A 17,825-nucleotide genomic window follows, 5' to 3' on the forward strand; every position below is an offset into this window, starting at 1 on the left:
CATGCTCTATTGCTTTGCCCACTCTAAAACTTTTAAGGAGCAAACAACGATCGATATCGTGGTTGGAACTACCAACACAACGTACCCCCAAAATAGAACCCCGCTCATCTCTTTCTGGTAAACGTTGTTGAGCTGGGTGATTTGCGACAACTGTATAGCTGGAGGACTAACTGTCAATATGAACGCAACGATTAAGAAAATCGGGTCATCCAAAATTGATGCCTTGATGTACTTGACACACATGGCTATTATTGGCAACAACACGACACTGGGCAAGATCATTCTCGATAATAATGACCCAAATAATATTCTGTTGTAGTGCTTTGATGGTGGTGGGATGTCGTTCGAGGGATACAAGTTTGACCCCAAGACTATTAAGATTAGTGGGATGGAAACACCCCCTAAAGTGGTGACCGCTTTGGTGAATGTGTTGTAAACGATGGAGTTTTGTTCGCTGTCAAAAATCCAATTCTTCAAATATGGGATTGATGCAACTATAATGGATACCAACATGGCATAAAGTGGCGGGTTCATAAATGACAAAAACTGTTTAACCCCAGGGAGCTGGCAAATAAATGCTGTAAATGGTTTGCTATTGTTGTCTTCGTCTTCTGACAACGAAATTTCCCTTGTTGTTTCTGTCTGTTGTTCTAGCTCTTCGTCTTCGTCTTGTTGATTCGAATCCATGTACAAAAACTGCTCATCCTCACCTTCAATCAAACGACAATTTTCGTGCAAGACAATCTTGCCATGTTTAGTGTAATATGTGTTCAACTCTAACTGCGAACGCTTTCTTAACAATGTGTTGAACCCCCAGGACCAACGCAATACCTGTCCCAATTGCTGGAAAATTAACAAGTACAATATCCCTCTACCAGCGACTTTATCGGTGTTGTCGTCTTCCACGTCGTCCCACAACAAGTCAGGAAGGGTGTAGCTCAATGTTAAAACTAAACTCACCGGTAACGAGTTTGAATTACCAAAGACTGCCATAGCAGTGACAAAATCTGTCTCAGGAATGTTCAAGCTCAAAGCCCTGCTAACTATTCGGGAGCTCCAATAAGACACTCCTGTGGATACAGCGTAAAAAATCGGTATGATAATGATTTCGATTAACTTACTAAACGACAAGTTGGGTGCAAGCTTGGTAAATATTAAACACGGGGTGAACAAATCAACATTCAAAGATGATAAAGTTTTCTGGCCCTGAGTGGTCAATAGACCGGTTTTGGCAGCAACAAACCCAGCACAGCATATTATAACAACCTCTAGTACTGCTTCAAAAGTCAAAAATGATATGTCAAAATAAGAAAGTGACGACGGATTGGTAGAAACTAAAGCTGATAGACTATATCCCATTTCAGACACACTGATGATGAAAATAACGACGATTTGTTGTAAATGGGGTTAGCTTTAACGGTATATATAAAGAAAAAGGAGTCGGAGATGATTACGAAAACTGAATTGTTAAATTGTGGCTTATATATAGAAATCCGAAGAAGGCGAAAAAAAAACAAAGAAGAAAAATAATAGAAGAATATAAATCAAGTGACAGCAATTTTCCGCAACACAAAACTAAGTTTATCACGTATTTTATGCGACTAATCAGTATGTACTAAGGCTGTGTTGGTGTGTATACGTTTGGAGAACCAAAGAGAGAGAGGGGATTGTAGAACATACAAGAAGATAAAGAAATAGCTTCTCATGTTTGGTTGTAAATCAGATCGTGTTTTCCATTATTGTGTTATTTAATCTAGAAGGATTTTAGATTGATTAGTCGTTTAGTTTTTTTTGTTGCAAAAAAATGACTAAAAAACTAATAAAAATGTTGCACAATATATTATTCTGGTGATATGCGCAAACTTAGCTCCAAATTAAAAAGCTATGAAATATTAAATTCGTTTCCAAATATGAGATTTTTAAATAAACAAAAAACTAACCATTTGAACTCTGTTGCAATAGGTTACTTGAACTAAATGTCATTATAATAGAGTCGTCTAGATTTTCTTAAGAATAATGCACAGCTATACAATTTCTTCTCAAGATATAATTGTGATTGCTCGTTGTTTTCAGGTCTGTACACTTTTCATCATATACTCTTGTTTTCTAATTATAATGGAAAGCTCGTCTTTCCTTTTGAGATGGTTTCACAACGTAAATAAGTTTTCGCCACTTCTTTTAGGATGTGATTGCAAAACTCCCTCCAACACTTATATTATAAGACACATAAATAAATAACTATGAAATTTGCTCCGTCCCACTCAATTAATCCAATTTCATATACCGTTACAGATCTCTGATTACCGTGTATACATGTTTTAATTGTATTTGTATAATCCTGGATTTCAAAGATTGACCAGCTGCTGCAATGGTATAAAAAAAGATACTGCATACAAGTGCGGTTTTACCGAAAACATGTACAGTTCTTCCGAGCAAGATCAATAATAGACGAAATTAACAATCCATACTTATTCAATCGGTGAAATAGCTCTTTTTTCTGTCAGACTATAATTAGGATTATACAAGAGAGCAAAAAAGAAATTTCTTTTAATTGATTGTTTTCTTTAACCTTCGGAAGAATAGAACTAGGTGCTTACGATGACTTTCACATTGACACTCGATTCATAAAAAGAATTAGAATGGAAATAGTATATATATATATACCCATTCTTTTCCACCTGATGCATAACATGAATTTCCTTCTTCTCCATTAATATCTTTCACTACTTTGACATTCATTCATACTCCAAAATGACTTTTACCTCCTTTATCAAACCAGAATCAGACCCAAACCTCATTGTTCCAACCAAGCCATTCAATTTATCTCCAAATATCGTTGAAAGGTTCTCACTCAAAGACAAAGTCACTGTCATTACTGGAGGAGCAGGTGCCATTGGAAGTGCCATTGCTGAAGGTTATGCTCAAGCTGGAGGCCATGTTATAATATTAGATCATGCATCATCCGACAATGGTTTAACCTCAAGATTATCATCGACCTATGGAGTAAAATCCAAGTTTTTCCAAATTGACGTCACAAATTCCCAACAGGTCCAACAAGTAATTGGTCAAATTGATGAAGAGTTTGGCACCATCGACGTGTTTGTTGCCAATGCTGGGATTGCATGGTACACCGGATCCATTTTGAATGAAGACTCAACTCCAGAAAACTGGAGACGTGTTTTCGATGTCAACGTAAACGGTGTCTTCTACTGTGCTAAATACGCTGGAGAAATTTTTAAAAGAAACGGTAGCGGGTCATTCATTATCACCGCATCAATGTCTGCCCATATCAACAATGTACCAAACTATCAAACATGCTATAATTCCGCCAAGGCTGCAGTAATGCACATGGCCAAAGGTTTGGCCGTTGAGTTTGCTGGTTTTGCTAGAGTTAATTCTGTTTCTCCTGGCTATACAAACACTCTATTATCGGAACCAATACCAAAACCACAAAGGGCAAAATGGTGGGGTTTAACTCCAATGGGAAGAGAAGCTGAAACCGATGAACTAGTTGGAGCATACCTCTATTTGGCCAGTGATGCATCTTCATTCACAAATGGATCGGATATCAGAGTAGATGGTGGATACTGTTGTGTATAATAGCAAGCAAGCAAACATATTGATTTTACACTTTAAATAGTTTTACTGTAATTATTTTTGTTTCTCACTTTTGATCTGTGCCGACGTAATTTGTTTCAGGGCCAGATTTTTTAAATAAAAAAAAAATAGATATTGAAAGTTGGAATATAGAGGGAGTTATCATTATTGGTTATTCTTGTAGTTAGAAACGATATAGGAAAAATTCACGCCTCCTAAAATAAGAAAAATAAGTACCTAAAAGAATTGCAGCAGAGTAATAAGACTCATTTATTGCCGCTGTCGTCGTCCTATTTGAGTTAGTAAAATGTCAGGGTACTGCTTAATCTTTTGGCATTGTTGCCCAGTTTTGAAAATTACCCATTATAAATGAGGGCAGTCTCCGATTGAGACCGTCCGAAAGACCAGAAATTCAACTTATGAGGACATTCAAAAACATGATAATCTAAAGTATCACTGAAAACCCTCTGACAAAATTGGCAAGGAGGAATAGGGGACGAGGGACTATTATTTCTCCTTCTGAAGTCTCAAATGTATCTTCTGAAAGTGCTTGACTATTCGGAAATTGGGATAGTGCTTCGCTTGCAATATTCACAGAAACGAAATTATCCTCCAGTCTTTTCAGGGAAACAGATGATGGGTGTCTGTAGATTGGATAGTACGAATAATAACCAAGAACATAAAGATGGTATGTTTGTAATGAACCTAAGTCTTCTGATTGTAATTCCGAAATTCTCAGCCAAAATTTTATACACTCAAGTAGAGTCATGGATGAAAACACTTTTACTGATGCAAAACATCACCAATGACATTATTACTATCTACAAGTAAGTCTTATAAAGAGTAAAAATAAAATATTGCTCCATCGTATCTACAATGGATACTTTGTGTAGCTATTTCTGTGTTATAAAGATCTGCCTCAATAACACTTTGGAGCCTCACAATTTTTGGTTTCATAAAAAAAAATTCACCAAAAAAAACAACATCCCATCTCATATCCATCCCACATCCATGACCACCCCAAAGTACCCTGCCAAAAGCCATGCCCAGAAGGTGTACCACCACCTAAAGACGCCATGCTCTTTCTTCATTAGCGGCGAAGATATGGTCCTCTACAAATACTGCGATCAAACCAAACCATTCAGACAAAACAGGTATTTTTTCTACTTGACAGGATGCAACATCCCCGGATCCCATGTGTTGTACAAACGGGACCACTTAGTGCTTTACCTTCCAGATGTGGATAAAGAAGATATCATGTGGTCGGGCCCGCCATTGTCTATAGCCGAAGCATTGGAGAAATATGATGTCGACGAAGTCAAGTATGCATCCGAAATCGAAGCTGACTTGAAAGACTTGGGTACTGTGCTCACTACCGATATCAACCAGTCTAACCACCACCTCAAATCATATTTAACCGAATCCGACCCCTCCTTTTTCTACGCACTCGACGAGTCCCGCTTGATCAAGGATGACTACGAAATCGAGCTTATGAGACATGCCGCTAAAATCACAGACAACTGCCACTTAGCTGTCATGTCTGCCGTCCCAATCGAAACCAAGGAAACACATATCCACGCCGAGTTTATGTACCACGCTTTACGACAAGGTGCAAAAAACCAGAGCTACGACCCCATCTGTTGTAGCGGTGAGACCTGTTCAACCTTGCATTGGGTCAAAAACGACGGCGACATTACCCCAGAAAAACGCTCAGTCTTGATCGACGCTGGCGCCGAGTGGGAATGCTATGCCAGTGATGTAACCAGATGTTTCCCTATCAACGGCGACTGGACAGAAGAACACTTACAAATCTACAACTTGGTGTTGAAAATGCAATCTGCCGCTTATGAGATGATGAAGCCAGGTGTCGAGTGGGAAGACATACACTTACAAGCCCATAAAGTTTTGATTCAAGGGTTTTTAGAACTAGGCATATTCAAACCCGAGTACTCCCCAGAAGAGTTGCTCTCTGCCAAAGCAAGTGCTCGATTCTTCCCTCATGGACTTGGCCACGTTCTTGGTATGGATACCCACGATGTTGGTGGCCGCGCCAACTACTCTGACCCTGACCCATTATTGTGCTACTTGAGAATTAGACGGAAGTTAGAGCCAGGAATGGTCGTAACCAACGAACCAGGCTGCTATTTCTCGCCATACTTACTACAAGAAGTGTTAGACAACCCTGAAACCTCCAAGTACATCAACAAAGACGTCTTAGACAAGTACTGGTACATTGGTGGTGTCCGAATCGAAGACGATGTTTTGATCACAAACGACGGGCACGAGATATTTACACAGATCACAAAAGATCCACACGAAATTAGTAAAATCGTCAAGGCTGGTCTTGCCAAAGGGAAACAAGGCTTCCACAATGTAGTCTAAGTAGTTCTTTTTTTATAACCAAAAAAATCTCTTCGAATGTTTGGTTTCAGGTATGAAACAATATGTATGCAGATTTATGTGAAGTAGAAATATACAGATGTGAAGCAAAAGAAAAATTAGAAAAAGAAAAATATCAAACGTTTGAGGTGCAGGAAAATATATTTTCCCTGTCCAATGCAAAAACTCTTGGCCTAATTGCAACGGAAAAAAAAAACTGGAAGGGAAAACTATTCACTTTTGATTTCATTTTATGTTGATCTAGTGAAAAGGCAAACAATGTTGTACCATATATTGCTCTTGATTCATGTGGCTTTGGCAGTTGTTCCAAATATTCCCAAAATCTCATCTCAATTGCTGCCCAACCCACATTATTCCTTACCAAACTTATTGTCAATAGATTCAAAAGAAGAAGTTAATAACTTTGAAATTTCCAATAACATTCAATTGGATAATGGTAGACTATTATTGGGAGAGCTAGGTTCAATTTGGGGAAAGTACAAGATTCCCACTTTCAACAAGCCATGGACTATTGAATTAATCTTCAGATCAACAGGAACAAAAGAAGACAGAAAATATGAAGAGAACAGTTTAAACGTGTGGTTTCTCAATGGAGATAGCGGTAATTTACCTTTTGAAACTTTTGATGGATTTGAGATCAGTATAAGTAATGAAGGTCAGATTCCAGGAGTAAAGCTTTACAACAATGATGGAGTACAAAGCATCATCCATGATGCTAGCCATGCATTGGGAACTTGTAAATTCCAATACTTGGACTCAGATGTACCTTTCACATTAAGAGTGTCATATGACGCTAACTCGTGGTTTAAGATTCAGATGGACAATAATTTATGTTTCAAAACGAATCAAATTTCTATTCCATTTCAAGAAATCAAATTGGGAATCACATCCAAAATAAACCAACAATCAAATGAGAAATTTGAGATTTTATCCTTGAAAACATGGGAAACATTGACTGGAGATGCCATTGATGACCATGGATTAATGATTGGCGATGAAATCAAAATCGACGTTGAAACTGAAGTAACGAACGATAATCTGGTGAAACCAAATCACATTCGTGAATCTTTAATGGAAAGAGCACAAAGATTGAGAAAAGAAGCCATAGATTCTGAAAGGCAAAACTTGGAGAATCAACATAGCCAGGGACTGGATTCAAACACCAACACTCAGTTAGACTTGATTCTTTCTAAGTTGAACTATTTAGAGGTCTCATTAACTGGACTTAATGGTGTGGAAGACGATGCTCAAATAACTTCAATAAATAAAGAAATTGCGGGATTGAACAATGTGTTCACTGATTTGAAATCAACAGTTACAGACACAAAACAATCAGTATTAGATTTACAAAATGTTTTGGTCAAACAGTACTCGCAAATGTTGGATTCAATAGCGCAATTAAATCAGAAAGTCATTGGTGAAGTTCGAGAACAGCATTACGGAATGGAGGAATTAAGTAGAAAGGTTGATCTATTAATGAATAACCATAAAGAAATTGCCTACCAATACGAGAAGACTCGACAAGACACACAAGGAGAAACATCTAAACTGGGCGATAGTGTCGTTGACAAGTTGTTGAAATGGATTTTGTTGCCGTTGGTATTAATTCTATTAGTATTGGTGATATTTGTATACCGTCTAAGACATGACATCAAACATTCAAAACTCTTATGAGGCCAGTTAGACAAGAAAGCAAAGCCAATACAAAACTCATTCTGGCCTCGTCATAGTGTATAGTTAGTCTAAACATTACGTAATCCTGACAGAATGAAACGCAATGAGATTTTAAAAGCTGGCTAGAGGGAGTTTTTACTTATGTAAAGGCTATTGTCTCTCTCTATTAGGTTTTTGGTTTCGAGATATGCTGTAGCTATCCACCTTGATCACTTGAAATCCCAGTCTCATAGTCAGTGTCTTGACAACTTCTAATTATAGCACGAGCCGTACAGATCACGAAAAAAAAACATGAGTTCAACCCACCACTCATAAACTGACACGCCAAAAAAAAAAAAAAAAGAATCTGGTCTGATACCAAACATTTTCCTTACCTCAACACACATCACTTAACACTCTTTATATTATGTCATTTGCTGAAAGTTTTTGGACACCAGACTATGATCTGGGGTTTCGGCAGTTATTTATCCAATTGAATCAAGGGATCTTGGAAAACAATGATTTTGTTCGCTTAATCGAAAGACGGATGGAACTGGAAGTGGTCTATGGTAATTCATTGGAAACGATCATGACCGATTGCAAGCCGATCAACAAGAGACAACTGAACGAAGATTTTGTGTCCACCATCAAGAATGCATATACCAAAATGAATGAGACTTTCTACAAACAAGGGGAATACCATTTGAACATTGCCGACAACATTGAAACAATTGTTCTCCAACCATTTAGCAAATGGTGTACTGAGCACGAGCAGAGAGTCAGGTTCTCAGAGTCTACCTTGCAAGATAAAATAAAGGCGTTGAAGAATGCCCAATATCTGGTGGAAAAATTGCAAAAGAAGTATTTTAACAAGTGCCGAATGTTGGAGGAGTTCAAGTCCCACTACACCGAAGAAGAATTGCAAGAAGAGCTAAGCGATTTATCGTTTCAAAAAGATCAAACTGCGAAAGCCAATACTAATGGTAATAAAGAGGAAGACGACAATGATAGTGGAGACGAAGAGATCTATGAGTTCACGCATGCAAAATACGATAGCAAACAAATGAGGGCATTGCTCAAGGCAATGCTTACAGAAGTCCCCATGGGTCCACACAAAGTTGCAATTTTAGGTACTTATCAAAATGTTTCTACTGGAAGCAACATCACCAAATGGTTGCTAGAGAACATGCCGGAGTTCAACAAGAACTTGGACAAGGCCGAAGTTTTTGGACAAGATTTAGTTCGAAATGAGTTTATTAGAATTGTTGGTTCGATCGGGAAGTCTTTCATCAACTCTTCTCAGTTTTATTACCAGTGGAGACCTGTTGCATTTGCCATTTCTGGTGTTGAGAACGAATATGCCACTGCAGATTCATCGTTGGCAAAGTCGTTGACGTTCAAATTTGATGATGTCAAGGAGGCTATAGGAGTGAGCACAGTTGATTTTAACGACAAGTCACAACTATCAAAGTTGATCAACGAAGTCAACCAGTTGGACAGCCAGTACTATGCACAAGTTGTTGAGTTGGATAAATTGAGGTGTGAGTATGAGGAGTTGGCAATGGATCATTTGACATTCATGCAGAAATGTGAGTTGGATAGATTGAAGGCGATTAAGAAAGTGACATTTGATTTCCTTTCTAGTTTTGCCAACAAGATAAGCAGCTTAAAGACAATCAGCGACGATTTGGTTTTGTTGGAAGAGACGATCAATCCTGTGAACGACTTGAAGTTCTTGATTGAAAACTATGGGACAGGTAGATTCAAACCCCAGGTCACATTATATGACAACTACTATGACTCTAATATCAACCAAACATTTGGTGTTGACTTGAGTGTTAAATCGAGGTTGGACAAAAAAGTTGTTCCGTACATTATTCAATGCATCTTAGGGCAATTAGATAGTGTGTATCCAGATTTGAAAAATGATGAGGAGAGAATCAATCTTTGGACGCAGCCGGTCCATCTTTCGAATGTGCACAAATTGAGGTCGCAGTTGAATGGAGTACAAGACCCCAATGAGATCACAGCGATCTTGAAAGAGTCACATCCGTTGCTTATAACCAATGTATTGAAATTGTATTTTATGGAGTTGCCGGACTCAATTATCCCATACAACAACTACGACGTGATCAGATTACTCTACTCAAATTATCACGATGAATCACAAACAAAGTCGAGAGTCAACGGGTTGCAGAATGTTTTGTCGGAGTTGCCAAAATGCAATTTAGCGACATTGGATGCCATCTTGACCCACTTGAGCAGATTAGTGAGTATTGTGGGTACCCAGGACAAGGATTTGGCAGGAACATTTCAGCGGAAATTGAGCAAAGAGTTTGGGACTTTGGTATTGAGACCGAAAACTGATGGCTTGAACAGTTCGGAAAGCAGTTACATAAACGATAGATTCCAGGTCACATTAATGGATGACTTGTTTGAGAACAAGCAAAGTATATTTGATGAATTGAGAAGACAGAGCTCTACCAGATCAGCAGTGGCCAGTGTGTCGCCAACTCTTTCTCGAAACAGCAGTTTGACACGCAGTGAATCGATCAAGTCGAACAAGGGACATAATGCCGCAGCGATTGCAAAGTCAAAGTCGAGGTTGGAATCAAGGTTACAAAATGCAGTGAAGAATCAAAGCAAAACACAGGAGCCGCAACACAAAGCAGACGCTGACGAGTTTTACGATGCTGAGGAGTCACCAACCCCTTCAAGACTGGGCTCGCAGTCGTCATCACTGGGATTGAAAAGATCAACCTCTCCCAAGAAAAAGAAATGGAAAGTTGTATCCAAGGAAGAGAGCAAAGAAGGGAATGAGAAATCAAAGAAACTTACATCCACACCAGTTTCTTACCGCCCTTCAAATGATATTATTTACGATAAGTCTCCAAACAGTCAGTCATTGAATGATCTCTCATCAACACCGCCACCTAAATTTGCACCAAGTTTGGGCAGGAAATCGTCAGTTAAAGATTTAGCCAAGACTTTTGAAAATGGGTCAACTGAAGATTTGCAAGAACCATCAACCCGCTCAAGATCATCTTCTCCAACAAAGGAAATGTGAGAAACTTTGTTGCGGTTGATTAGCTTTCTTTGTAGGTTGCAATTCTAACAGCATTTTTACTTTTCAATTGTTTATGATATATAGATTAGCAAGGAATAAGAGAACATTTGTGACCTTTCACTTGTTTAATTGTAATTGTGGGGAGAGAGAGGGTCATACTCGTTGTACGATGAGAAAACCAAACAAAAAAAAAAAAAGAGGGATAAATTGAAAAACTCATTTCCCTGGAGATGATTCAAATTATCTCTTTCTAGTAATGATAACACGCCAGCCTTATAGGAAACTTTTTAGAAATATTCCAATCACAAGAGCATTCTCACATTCACATTGGCGAATACTGAAAGCTGAAAAAGAGTCTCAAGTCGATTCTTCATCGACTCCACCTCCACATACGGATGATTTGTATTTTGGAAAGTTCACGAAAGAGGAGTACGAGGATGCCAAAAAGATAATTCAAGAGCAAATATCAAGACTAGAAGGACAAATCAAAGGTGATTATAATATTCGTGAGAATTTAGGCAAGTTTTCACAATTCCCTGAGCCAGCGTCACATGATTCCAAACCAGTCAAGATTGAAAATCTTAGTGATTTCTTTCGTCAAACAATCAAATTAACAGGTCCTATTCCATTGAGTACCTATATGAGACAATGTTTGACACATCCGGAGTTTGGTTACTATACAACCAGGAACCCATTAAGTTTACGAACCGGTGATTTTATTACGTCTCCAGAAATTTCTTCTGTGTTTGGAGAGATGATTGGCATTTGGTATTTTAGTATTTGGCAACAGCAAAAATATCCAAAATCAATCAGGTTTATTGAATTTGGTCCTGGTAAAGGTACATTGATTCATGACATTATGAAAACATTCAATAAGTTTGTGGAAAAATTGTTACCCAGTGACCAAAAGCGGCCAAAAATTGAAATTGCGTTAATTGAAGCTTCTCGTGTATTACGTAAAGAACAATGGAAATTATTATGTAACCCTCAAGATCCCATGGATACTACAGAAGAAGGATATAATAGGTCAATTTCAAAGTGGGGTAATGACATAATTTGGTTGGATACAGAGAAGGATATCAAGCAAGGTGATAAGAATGTGGCAAACTTCATAGTAGCTCATGAATTCTTTGATGCGTTACCTATAAAAAGTTTTATTCGTGAAGAGAAGGGATGGAGAGAATTGGTGGTTGAACATACACCCAGTGTCAACAACACCCAACCCAAATTGGAAGAGTCAAAGAGTTCTACAAGAGCTGATAAAGTTGAGACGGACAATCTGTTAGATACTGAATTCCACTTGACAATTTCTCCAAAAGAAACACCATCTTCAATGATACCACAAATTAGTAAAAGATATCGAGATTTACCTGTGGGTACAAGAATTGAGATTTGTCCGGATGCAGAACTATACATTATGAAAATGGCAAAGTTGTTGAGCGACAGTAACGACAAAGGGGCAATATTAGTTATAGATTATGGAACTGAAAATGAGATTCCAGAGAACTCGTTACGTGGAATTTATCAACACAAATTTGTTTCTCCATTTTGGAGCCCTGGTGAAGTTGATTTATCAATCGATGTGGATTTTCAAGCGTTGAAACAATTGACCGAAGGGATAGTCAATGCTTATGGTCCCGTTAAGCAAGGTGACTGGTTGCATAATATTGGAATTGGATATAGAATTGACCAATTGCTAAAAAAGAATCAACAGGACCCTAATGTACAAGATAAGATATACGGCGCATATAGAAGACTCACTGATAGCGAACAAATGGGTAGCATTTACAAATTTATGGCATTATTACCAAAAGGGTCCAACAATCCACCTGGATTTTAACAGGTATAGAATTATGAGAAGTCTGAAATACCATATTTATTTATTGGATTATTATAATCAGTAATAGCACCTATATGTATGTTATATAGAAAAAAAAAAAAGAAAAACATAGGAGAATTGCACGATAATGAGAATCAACTCTCTCATAGCAAAAAAAACCACCGAAAAAAAAAAAAAAAATAACCTGGAGCAAATAGTATTCAATTCAGGCTATCAATTTACATCACCAATAAAACAACGATAACAATAATAATAATACTAGAATAACAATGGTATCTGAAGATTGGAGAAGCATAGATATTGATGCATTAGAGCCAGATTCCCATTTAACAAAAGAAGATTTACTTCCAACCGATATTCCACCAACTACCATTGAACAAGTCCAACAAGTTGCCAATCAAATCCGATCTAACTTATCATCTGGACAGTTTCAACAAGCATTGAGCTTGGCATTAGACAATGTCCCGTATGTGGCTGATCTGAACACAAAAGAATTACATTCAAAAACTGTATTTGAAGTGTTGTGTTCAATTCGTAATAACAACAATTTGAATGATTTGACTGGATTCGTCAAATCGTTGAGTAGTGAACAACAAGATGTTTTGGTCAAATATTTATATAATAACATGTCAAGTCCTTACGGACAGAAGCAAGGTGGATTGTTATTGAATTGGTTTGAGAAAACAATTGAGGTGACTGGAGTTGGTTCTATTGCCCGGTATTTGACGGATAGAAGAACTGTTTAAAGAGATCCAAGTGTTTTATGAATGGTGATCATGAAGACTGAAACTGTTACACAGTTTAATATTGGATACAATAGTAATGACAGTTTTGAAATAAGTAGGTAAGTATGTCATATACATATATATATATATTAGAAAACTCAAAGCGATATATCAATAAAGAACAAAAACAAGAAAACGTATTTTTTGAAAAATAAAAAAGAAGAAATTATAAGAAATTTTCAATCTACTGTAGCTAAATCAGGACTACCAAATTTTGGTGATGTGGGTTTATCATTTTTTGAATTTTGGGAATTAACTTTTTTCAATGGCGAAGTTGCATTATTCAATAACGGTTGTAAAACATGTCTTTTATTGATAGATTGTGTAATAGCCATATTAGTGCTTTCTTCATTTGTGTCGAGAGGCTCGTTATCGTAATCTGTGTCAGCATCACCATTAGTAATCTTACCGCTCAATTCAGCAACTACTGCAGCATGCTTTTTAGTGAGACTATTATCCAACAGATTTATCCCATTTTGAGTAGTCGACTTTTCTTCCAATTTTGTTTTCGTATCATCCAATTCCTCTATATGTTTTCTAATAGAAGCTATTTCTTCACCTTTTTCACTCAATTGTAAATCTTTTTCCGTGACTAATTGATTTAATTTTTCAATTTGATTCTCATACTCCTGTCCTTCATCCTTTCTCAATTGCTTTTCAATCGCTAGATCAGATTCCAAATCAAATTTCATAGACTGAAACTTGGTTTCATAATTTTTCAAATTCTCTGCTGACTCAGCTGACTCCTTTTGCAATTGATCAATCTTGGATTTGTAAGCAACAATTTCATTTTCGTACTCCAATTTTAATGACTGTAATGTATTCTTTTCGGATTCGGCATTTTTGAGTTGGGAGGTCAATTCTTCAATTTCCTCATTTAAAGAATCAATAATACTCTTTGCTTTGTTCTCGTGTTCGTTATTGATTTCCTCGATGCTTTCATTGTGCAGTTCTTGAATGTCCTTGATTGTTTGTTGATGCTTTTCCTCCATTTCTTTGATAATGTGATCTTTAGTTTCTTTCACTTGTTTCTCGTGATCACTCTTTAACTCTTGAATAAGCCTCTCGTGACTTTGATTCAATTCCTTAAGCTGTCCATCTTTGCCAGCAGACTCTTTAAGTAGCTTCTCAATTTCAGCCTTCAACTCTTGATGAACTAGTTCAGCTTGATCATACTTGATTTGTGTCGTCTCAATTTGCTTTTTTAATTCTGAAGATTCAGCACCAAGGGTCGAAAATTGTTTAGAAATTTCTGTTAATTGATTCTTCAATGCCTGGTTATCGGCTTCAAGTTCAGTTTTGTTCTTTACTAGTTTTTCAATCTCCAACTGATCCCTTTGTTTATTTGCTAAATGTTCTTCCGTTAATTTTTGTTGGTTTTGTTCAAGAGTTCCATATTTTATTTCCCAATTTCGATCAATCTTTGCATTTTGATCTTTTAATGAGTTTATATAAATCTTTGACTGTTCAATGGATTGTTGCAACAGTTTTTCCTTGTCAGCAGAAACTCCATGCAATTGTTCCAATTGTTCGTTCTGTTCAATTTCCTTACGATGTAAATCTTGTTGTAATTTCAGTAGATTATTAGACAATTCCTCTACCTTTAATTCTTTCAACTCTTTCAATTCTGTTACTTGGTCGAGCTTTTTATTTTGGATTTCTCGTTCCTCTTCCAGTTTGCTTAAACTTGCCTTGAGAGATTCAATTTGACTTTTCAAATCATTGATAACATCAGACGTGTCGGTAAGCTTATAATCAGATTCACTTTTTTCTTTTGCTGCATCACTTAACTGAGCTTCCAACTCTAGAATTCTTGCGCAATCCCTATCATGGGTGGTTTTCAAATTATCTAACTCCTCTTCCACTTGTTGTTTGGATTCAGCTTCAGCAATCAATTCTTTGGTAAATTGTTGTACATGAGATTCATGCTTGGAAAGCAATTGTGTTTCCACCAATTTGAATTTCTCAGTCAAATCTTTTGAAATTTTCTCAATTTGTAATTCATGTTCATTAACTAATTCTTTGATCTGGTCATTCTTTACATTTTCCAAATCAATTTGCTTTTGCTTGAGTTCAGAAAGCTGTGCATCTAAATCATTCAACACCACAATTATTCCAGCTGCTTCTTGTTTAAAAGCAAGAAAATCTTGTTTCAAATCCTTAATTGAGTCAACATATTTTTTGTGTAATACTCGTTTTTCATTTTGCAAATTTTCAATTTGTAAACAACATTCGTGATGAGAGTCACTGTCAGTATAAGTATCAGGGCTGGAAGTTCTCAGAGCTAAATTCTTTAAGTAGATTTTCGAGTTTTTTTCAATAAAAGGATTTGAATCAACTGATTGACTCAAGGGACTGTTTTTTAACCTTACTCGTTTGTTGAGCGCCATCTTATCGGGACTGTTGCCGTTAATCCTTGATCTTTTCGAAAAGTTTTTGGGACTATGGCGACTGGATGATAAAGTAGGTCTGGTGTAGCTGGGGACTCTTCTAATTTGCTTGACAACAGTTTCGTTGTTTGTTTTTGCCAAGGAGTTCACTGATGAATTAGTTGGTGGTTCATAGTTTTTGACGAAATCTGAAACATTTGTCAAGCTTGGATCAATCAAGCTTGGATCTCCATAAGGATCCAAATTTAAAACGATTTTCAATTTTTGGTTTTTGGAAATGAAGTTGGATATCAAATTATCTGATTTGCTAACATTTTTGTGATTGACTATCAATTGAGTAATTGATGCATTATCTGAATTGGCAAAAGCATTTGAGGAAGTGGTAGCCATCAGATCAACAAATGTGGTTCTTGTATTTTGATAATAAAAGGTAACCACAAGACAGCTACGGGACGAGTTGGAGTTCACTTCTGTTGGCTGAGTAGATCTTCTACTCATAATCAATTTTAAAGCATCAGGGGTGTATTTAGCTCTTTTTAAAGTACTTTCCAAACTGCTGAGTTGAAGCTTTTTAAATTCGGATGCTGAGTCTACCAAATCGTTAATTTTTCTAAGTTTTGTAATTTCAAAGGAACTAATAAAAGCTTGAGTTTCAAAATTTTTCACTTTTGCAGCTATTAATTGCTTCAAAAGAGTGGTTTTACCACTTCCTGTGGGTCCCACCAACACGACACATGAACTTGATTTATCGTCAATCAATTCAGGGTAAGCAGTAGCTGATGCGCCAAATATTTTCTCAAACTCATAGGTGTTTTCGTTAAACTTGATTTCTTTAGCTGAAACTTCAGTGAAACGAGGCAGATTGTCATTTGCATCAGTATGCAATCCATTTATTTTAAGATATAGAGGAATGGTTGCTGTCATGGTATGAATTTGAAGACAATTACCATAAAGAAAGCAAATAAAGAAAATAAAGAAAAATATATAAAGTCAAAGACAGAAAAATAGGAATACGACCAAGTAATTATATAATAGAGAGTGGTTTCAGGGGAAGAAGAAGAAGAGTTGGTTGTGCTCACGAAAATTAATTTTAAATCATTTTCTTATTAAACGAAAAATAACAACAACATAAAAATAAGCTTATATCGCGTACAAAATCAAAACAAATCAAAGTTTTAGTTAACCTTACTACAACCCTTTTTCTCTCTCTCTCTCTTCGATATCACTGCGATTCATCAGACACTCTGACATATGTGTTGACAGATCGAATTTTATAACAATACTTTCGAAAAGTGTTGTAAGTACAGATCTCATGTTATAGTTTGTAATATGTAACCGTTGCTAGCTGTTGAGAAGAACACATGATGCAGATCTCGATTATTTGGGCAAACTCAGGGAAAATTACACGAAAGTGGTATAATGCTATCTAGGTCCTCAGCTGGTTGGCTTGCTCAAAATTGCTCTTTTTGTTAAGCCCTATGCAATTTAGGCTTTTCTTTGTTGAACTACTCGATTGTTAAAATGTAATACGAACATTAAAAGGAAAACAAAGTTGACAGGGTGTAAAAACAGAAAATCAAACCAGCACACAGTTGCCGGTTCTATTGTTGAGTAAACGCTAAAGGGTTCGTCAAAAATTCAAAAAAACAAAACAATTCAAAACAATTCAAAACAAAGCATACCTACAATAGCAACAACAACAACAACAACAACAACAACATCTCATGGACTTTACTGGTGATTGTTTGTAATCCAGCGTCTTTAGTTGGAAGACAAGTGTAGTAAAAGCCAGGCTAATTGAAATCTTTTTTTTTTTTCTTATTATCTACAACATTCAAAAATGGCCAATTGATTGAGTTGATTTGTTTAATTCTGTTTCTGACTATAATCACATGAACAATATCCAGGAATTCATGCATATTATGTGTTGATGTATGGCAGTGGCTTGACAAGGATTGGTGATGTTTCTGTACGTTGCATGTTTAAACGTCTCACATTAAACTAGTTTTAACTCAATTTATTAAGGGAGTCTATATATCCAGTGAAACTTTTATTCTAGATCATACTGTTCTGTGGATATCGATCTGTCATTA

General features: G+C 36.6%; 9 protein-coding genes across 9 annotated transcripts, besides 2 other annotated features; 6 read left to right on the forward strand and 3 right to left on the reverse strand. All coding sequences in view use genetic code 12, as the record gives it.

Moving 5' to 3' along the window:
- Positions 1 to 6: 6 nt before the first annotated feature.
- On the reverse strand, positions 7 to 1,359 carry CD36_32750 (auxin efflux carrier protein, putative; the record flags this gene model as incomplete). The annotated part of the gene is made up of 1 exon (XM_002422180.1): positions 7 to 1,359. The coding sequence occupies one exon, from the start codon at positions 1,357 to 1,359 to the stop codon at positions 7 to 9; it is 1,353 nt and encodes a 450-aa protein (XP_002422225.1).
- Positions 1,360 to 2,751: 1,392 nt separating this feature from the next.
- On the forward strand, positions 2,752 to 3,600 carry CD36_32760 (peroxisomal 2,4-dienoyl-coa reductase, putative; the record flags this gene model as incomplete). Its single annotated transcript, XM_002422181.1, has 1 exon — positions 2,752 to 3,600. One exon carries the CDS (start codon positions 2,752 to 2,754, stop codon positions 3,598 to 3,600), a length of 849 nt encoding a protein of 282 aa, XP_002422226.1.
- Positions 3,601 to 3,821: 221 nt separating this feature from the next.
- Positions 3,822 to 4,342: a mobile genetic element (5' truncated in ORF2 and missing end of 3' UTR).
- Positions 4,043 to 4,366, reverse strand: CD36_32770 (polyprotein of L1-like non-LTR retrotransposon Zorro 3; the record flags this gene model as incomplete). The annotated part of the gene is made up of 1 exon (XM_002422182.1): positions 4,043 to 4,366. The coding sequence occupies one exon, from the start codon at positions 4,364 to 4,366 to the stop codon at positions 4,043 to 4,045; it is 324 nt and encodes a 107-aa protein (XP_002422227.1).
- A 107-nt stretch (positions 4,367 to 4,473) lies between these two features.
- On the forward strand, positions 4,474 to 5,979 carry CD36_32790 (peptidase, putative; the record flags this gene model as incomplete). The annotated part of the gene is made up of 1 exon (XM_002422183.1): positions 4,474 to 5,979. One exon carries the CDS (start codon positions 4,474 to 4,476, stop codon positions 5,977 to 5,979), a length of 1,506 nt encoding a protein of 501 aa, XP_002422228.1.
- Positions 5,980 to 6,022: 43 nt separating this feature from the next.
- Positions 6,023 to 6,095: a mobile genetic element (3' end).
- A 160-nt stretch (positions 6,096 to 6,255) lies between these two features.
- On the forward strand, positions 6,256 to 7,671 carry CD36_32800 (integral membrane component of endoplasmic reticulum-derived COPII-coated vesicles, putative; the record flags this gene model as incomplete). Its single annotated transcript, XM_002422184.1, has 1 exon — positions 6,256 to 7,671. The coding sequence occupies one exon, from the start codon at positions 6,256 to 6,258 to the stop codon at positions 7,669 to 7,671; it is 1,416 nt and encodes a 471-aa protein (XP_002422229.1).
- A 406-nt stretch (positions 7,672 to 8,077) lies between these two features.
- CD36_32810 (Rho-GTPase-activating protein, putative) lies at positions 8,078 to 10,717 on the forward strand (the record flags this gene model as incomplete). Its single annotated transcript, XM_002422185.1, has 1 exon — positions 8,078 to 10,717. The coding sequence occupies one exon, from the start codon at positions 8,078 to 8,080 to the stop codon at positions 10,715 to 10,717; it is 2,640 nt and encodes an 879-aa protein (XP_002422230.1).
- Positions 10,718 to 10,973: 256 nt separating this feature from the next.
- CD36_32830 (conserved hypothetical protein) lies at positions 10,974 to 12,557 on the forward strand (the record flags this gene model as incomplete). The annotated part of the gene is made up of 1 exon (XM_002422186.1): positions 10,974 to 12,557. The coding sequence occupies one exon, from the start codon at positions 10,974 to 10,976 to the stop codon at positions 12,555 to 12,557; it is 1,584 nt and encodes a 527-aa protein (XP_002422231.1).
- A 269-nt stretch (positions 12,558 to 12,826) lies between these two features.
- Positions 12,827 to 13,303, forward strand: CD36_32840 (subunit of ARP2/3 complex, putative; the record flags this gene model as incomplete). The annotated part of the gene is made up of 1 exon (XM_002422187.1): positions 12,827 to 13,303. The coding sequence occupies one exon, from the start codon at positions 12,827 to 12,829 to the stop codon at positions 13,301 to 13,303; it is 477 nt and encodes a 158-aa protein (XP_002422232.1).
- A 218-nt stretch (positions 13,304 to 13,521) lies between these two features.
- CD36_32850 (orthologue of human kendrin, putative) lies at positions 13,522 to 16,656 on the reverse strand (the record flags this gene model as incomplete). The annotated part of the gene is made up of 1 exon (XM_002422188.1): positions 13,522 to 16,656. The coding sequence occupies one exon, from the start codon at positions 16,654 to 16,656 to the stop codon at positions 13,522 to 13,524; it is 3,135 nt and encodes a 1,044-aa protein (XP_002422233.1).
- Positions 16,657 to 17,825: the final 1,169 nt, after the last annotated feature.

Source organism: Candida dubliniensis, chromosome R, assembly GCF_000026945.1.
Source record: "Candida dubliniensis CD36 chromosome R, complete sequence".
NCBI lineage: Eukaryota > Fungi > Ascomycota > Pichiomycetes > Serinales > Debaryomycetaceae > Candida > Candida dubliniensis.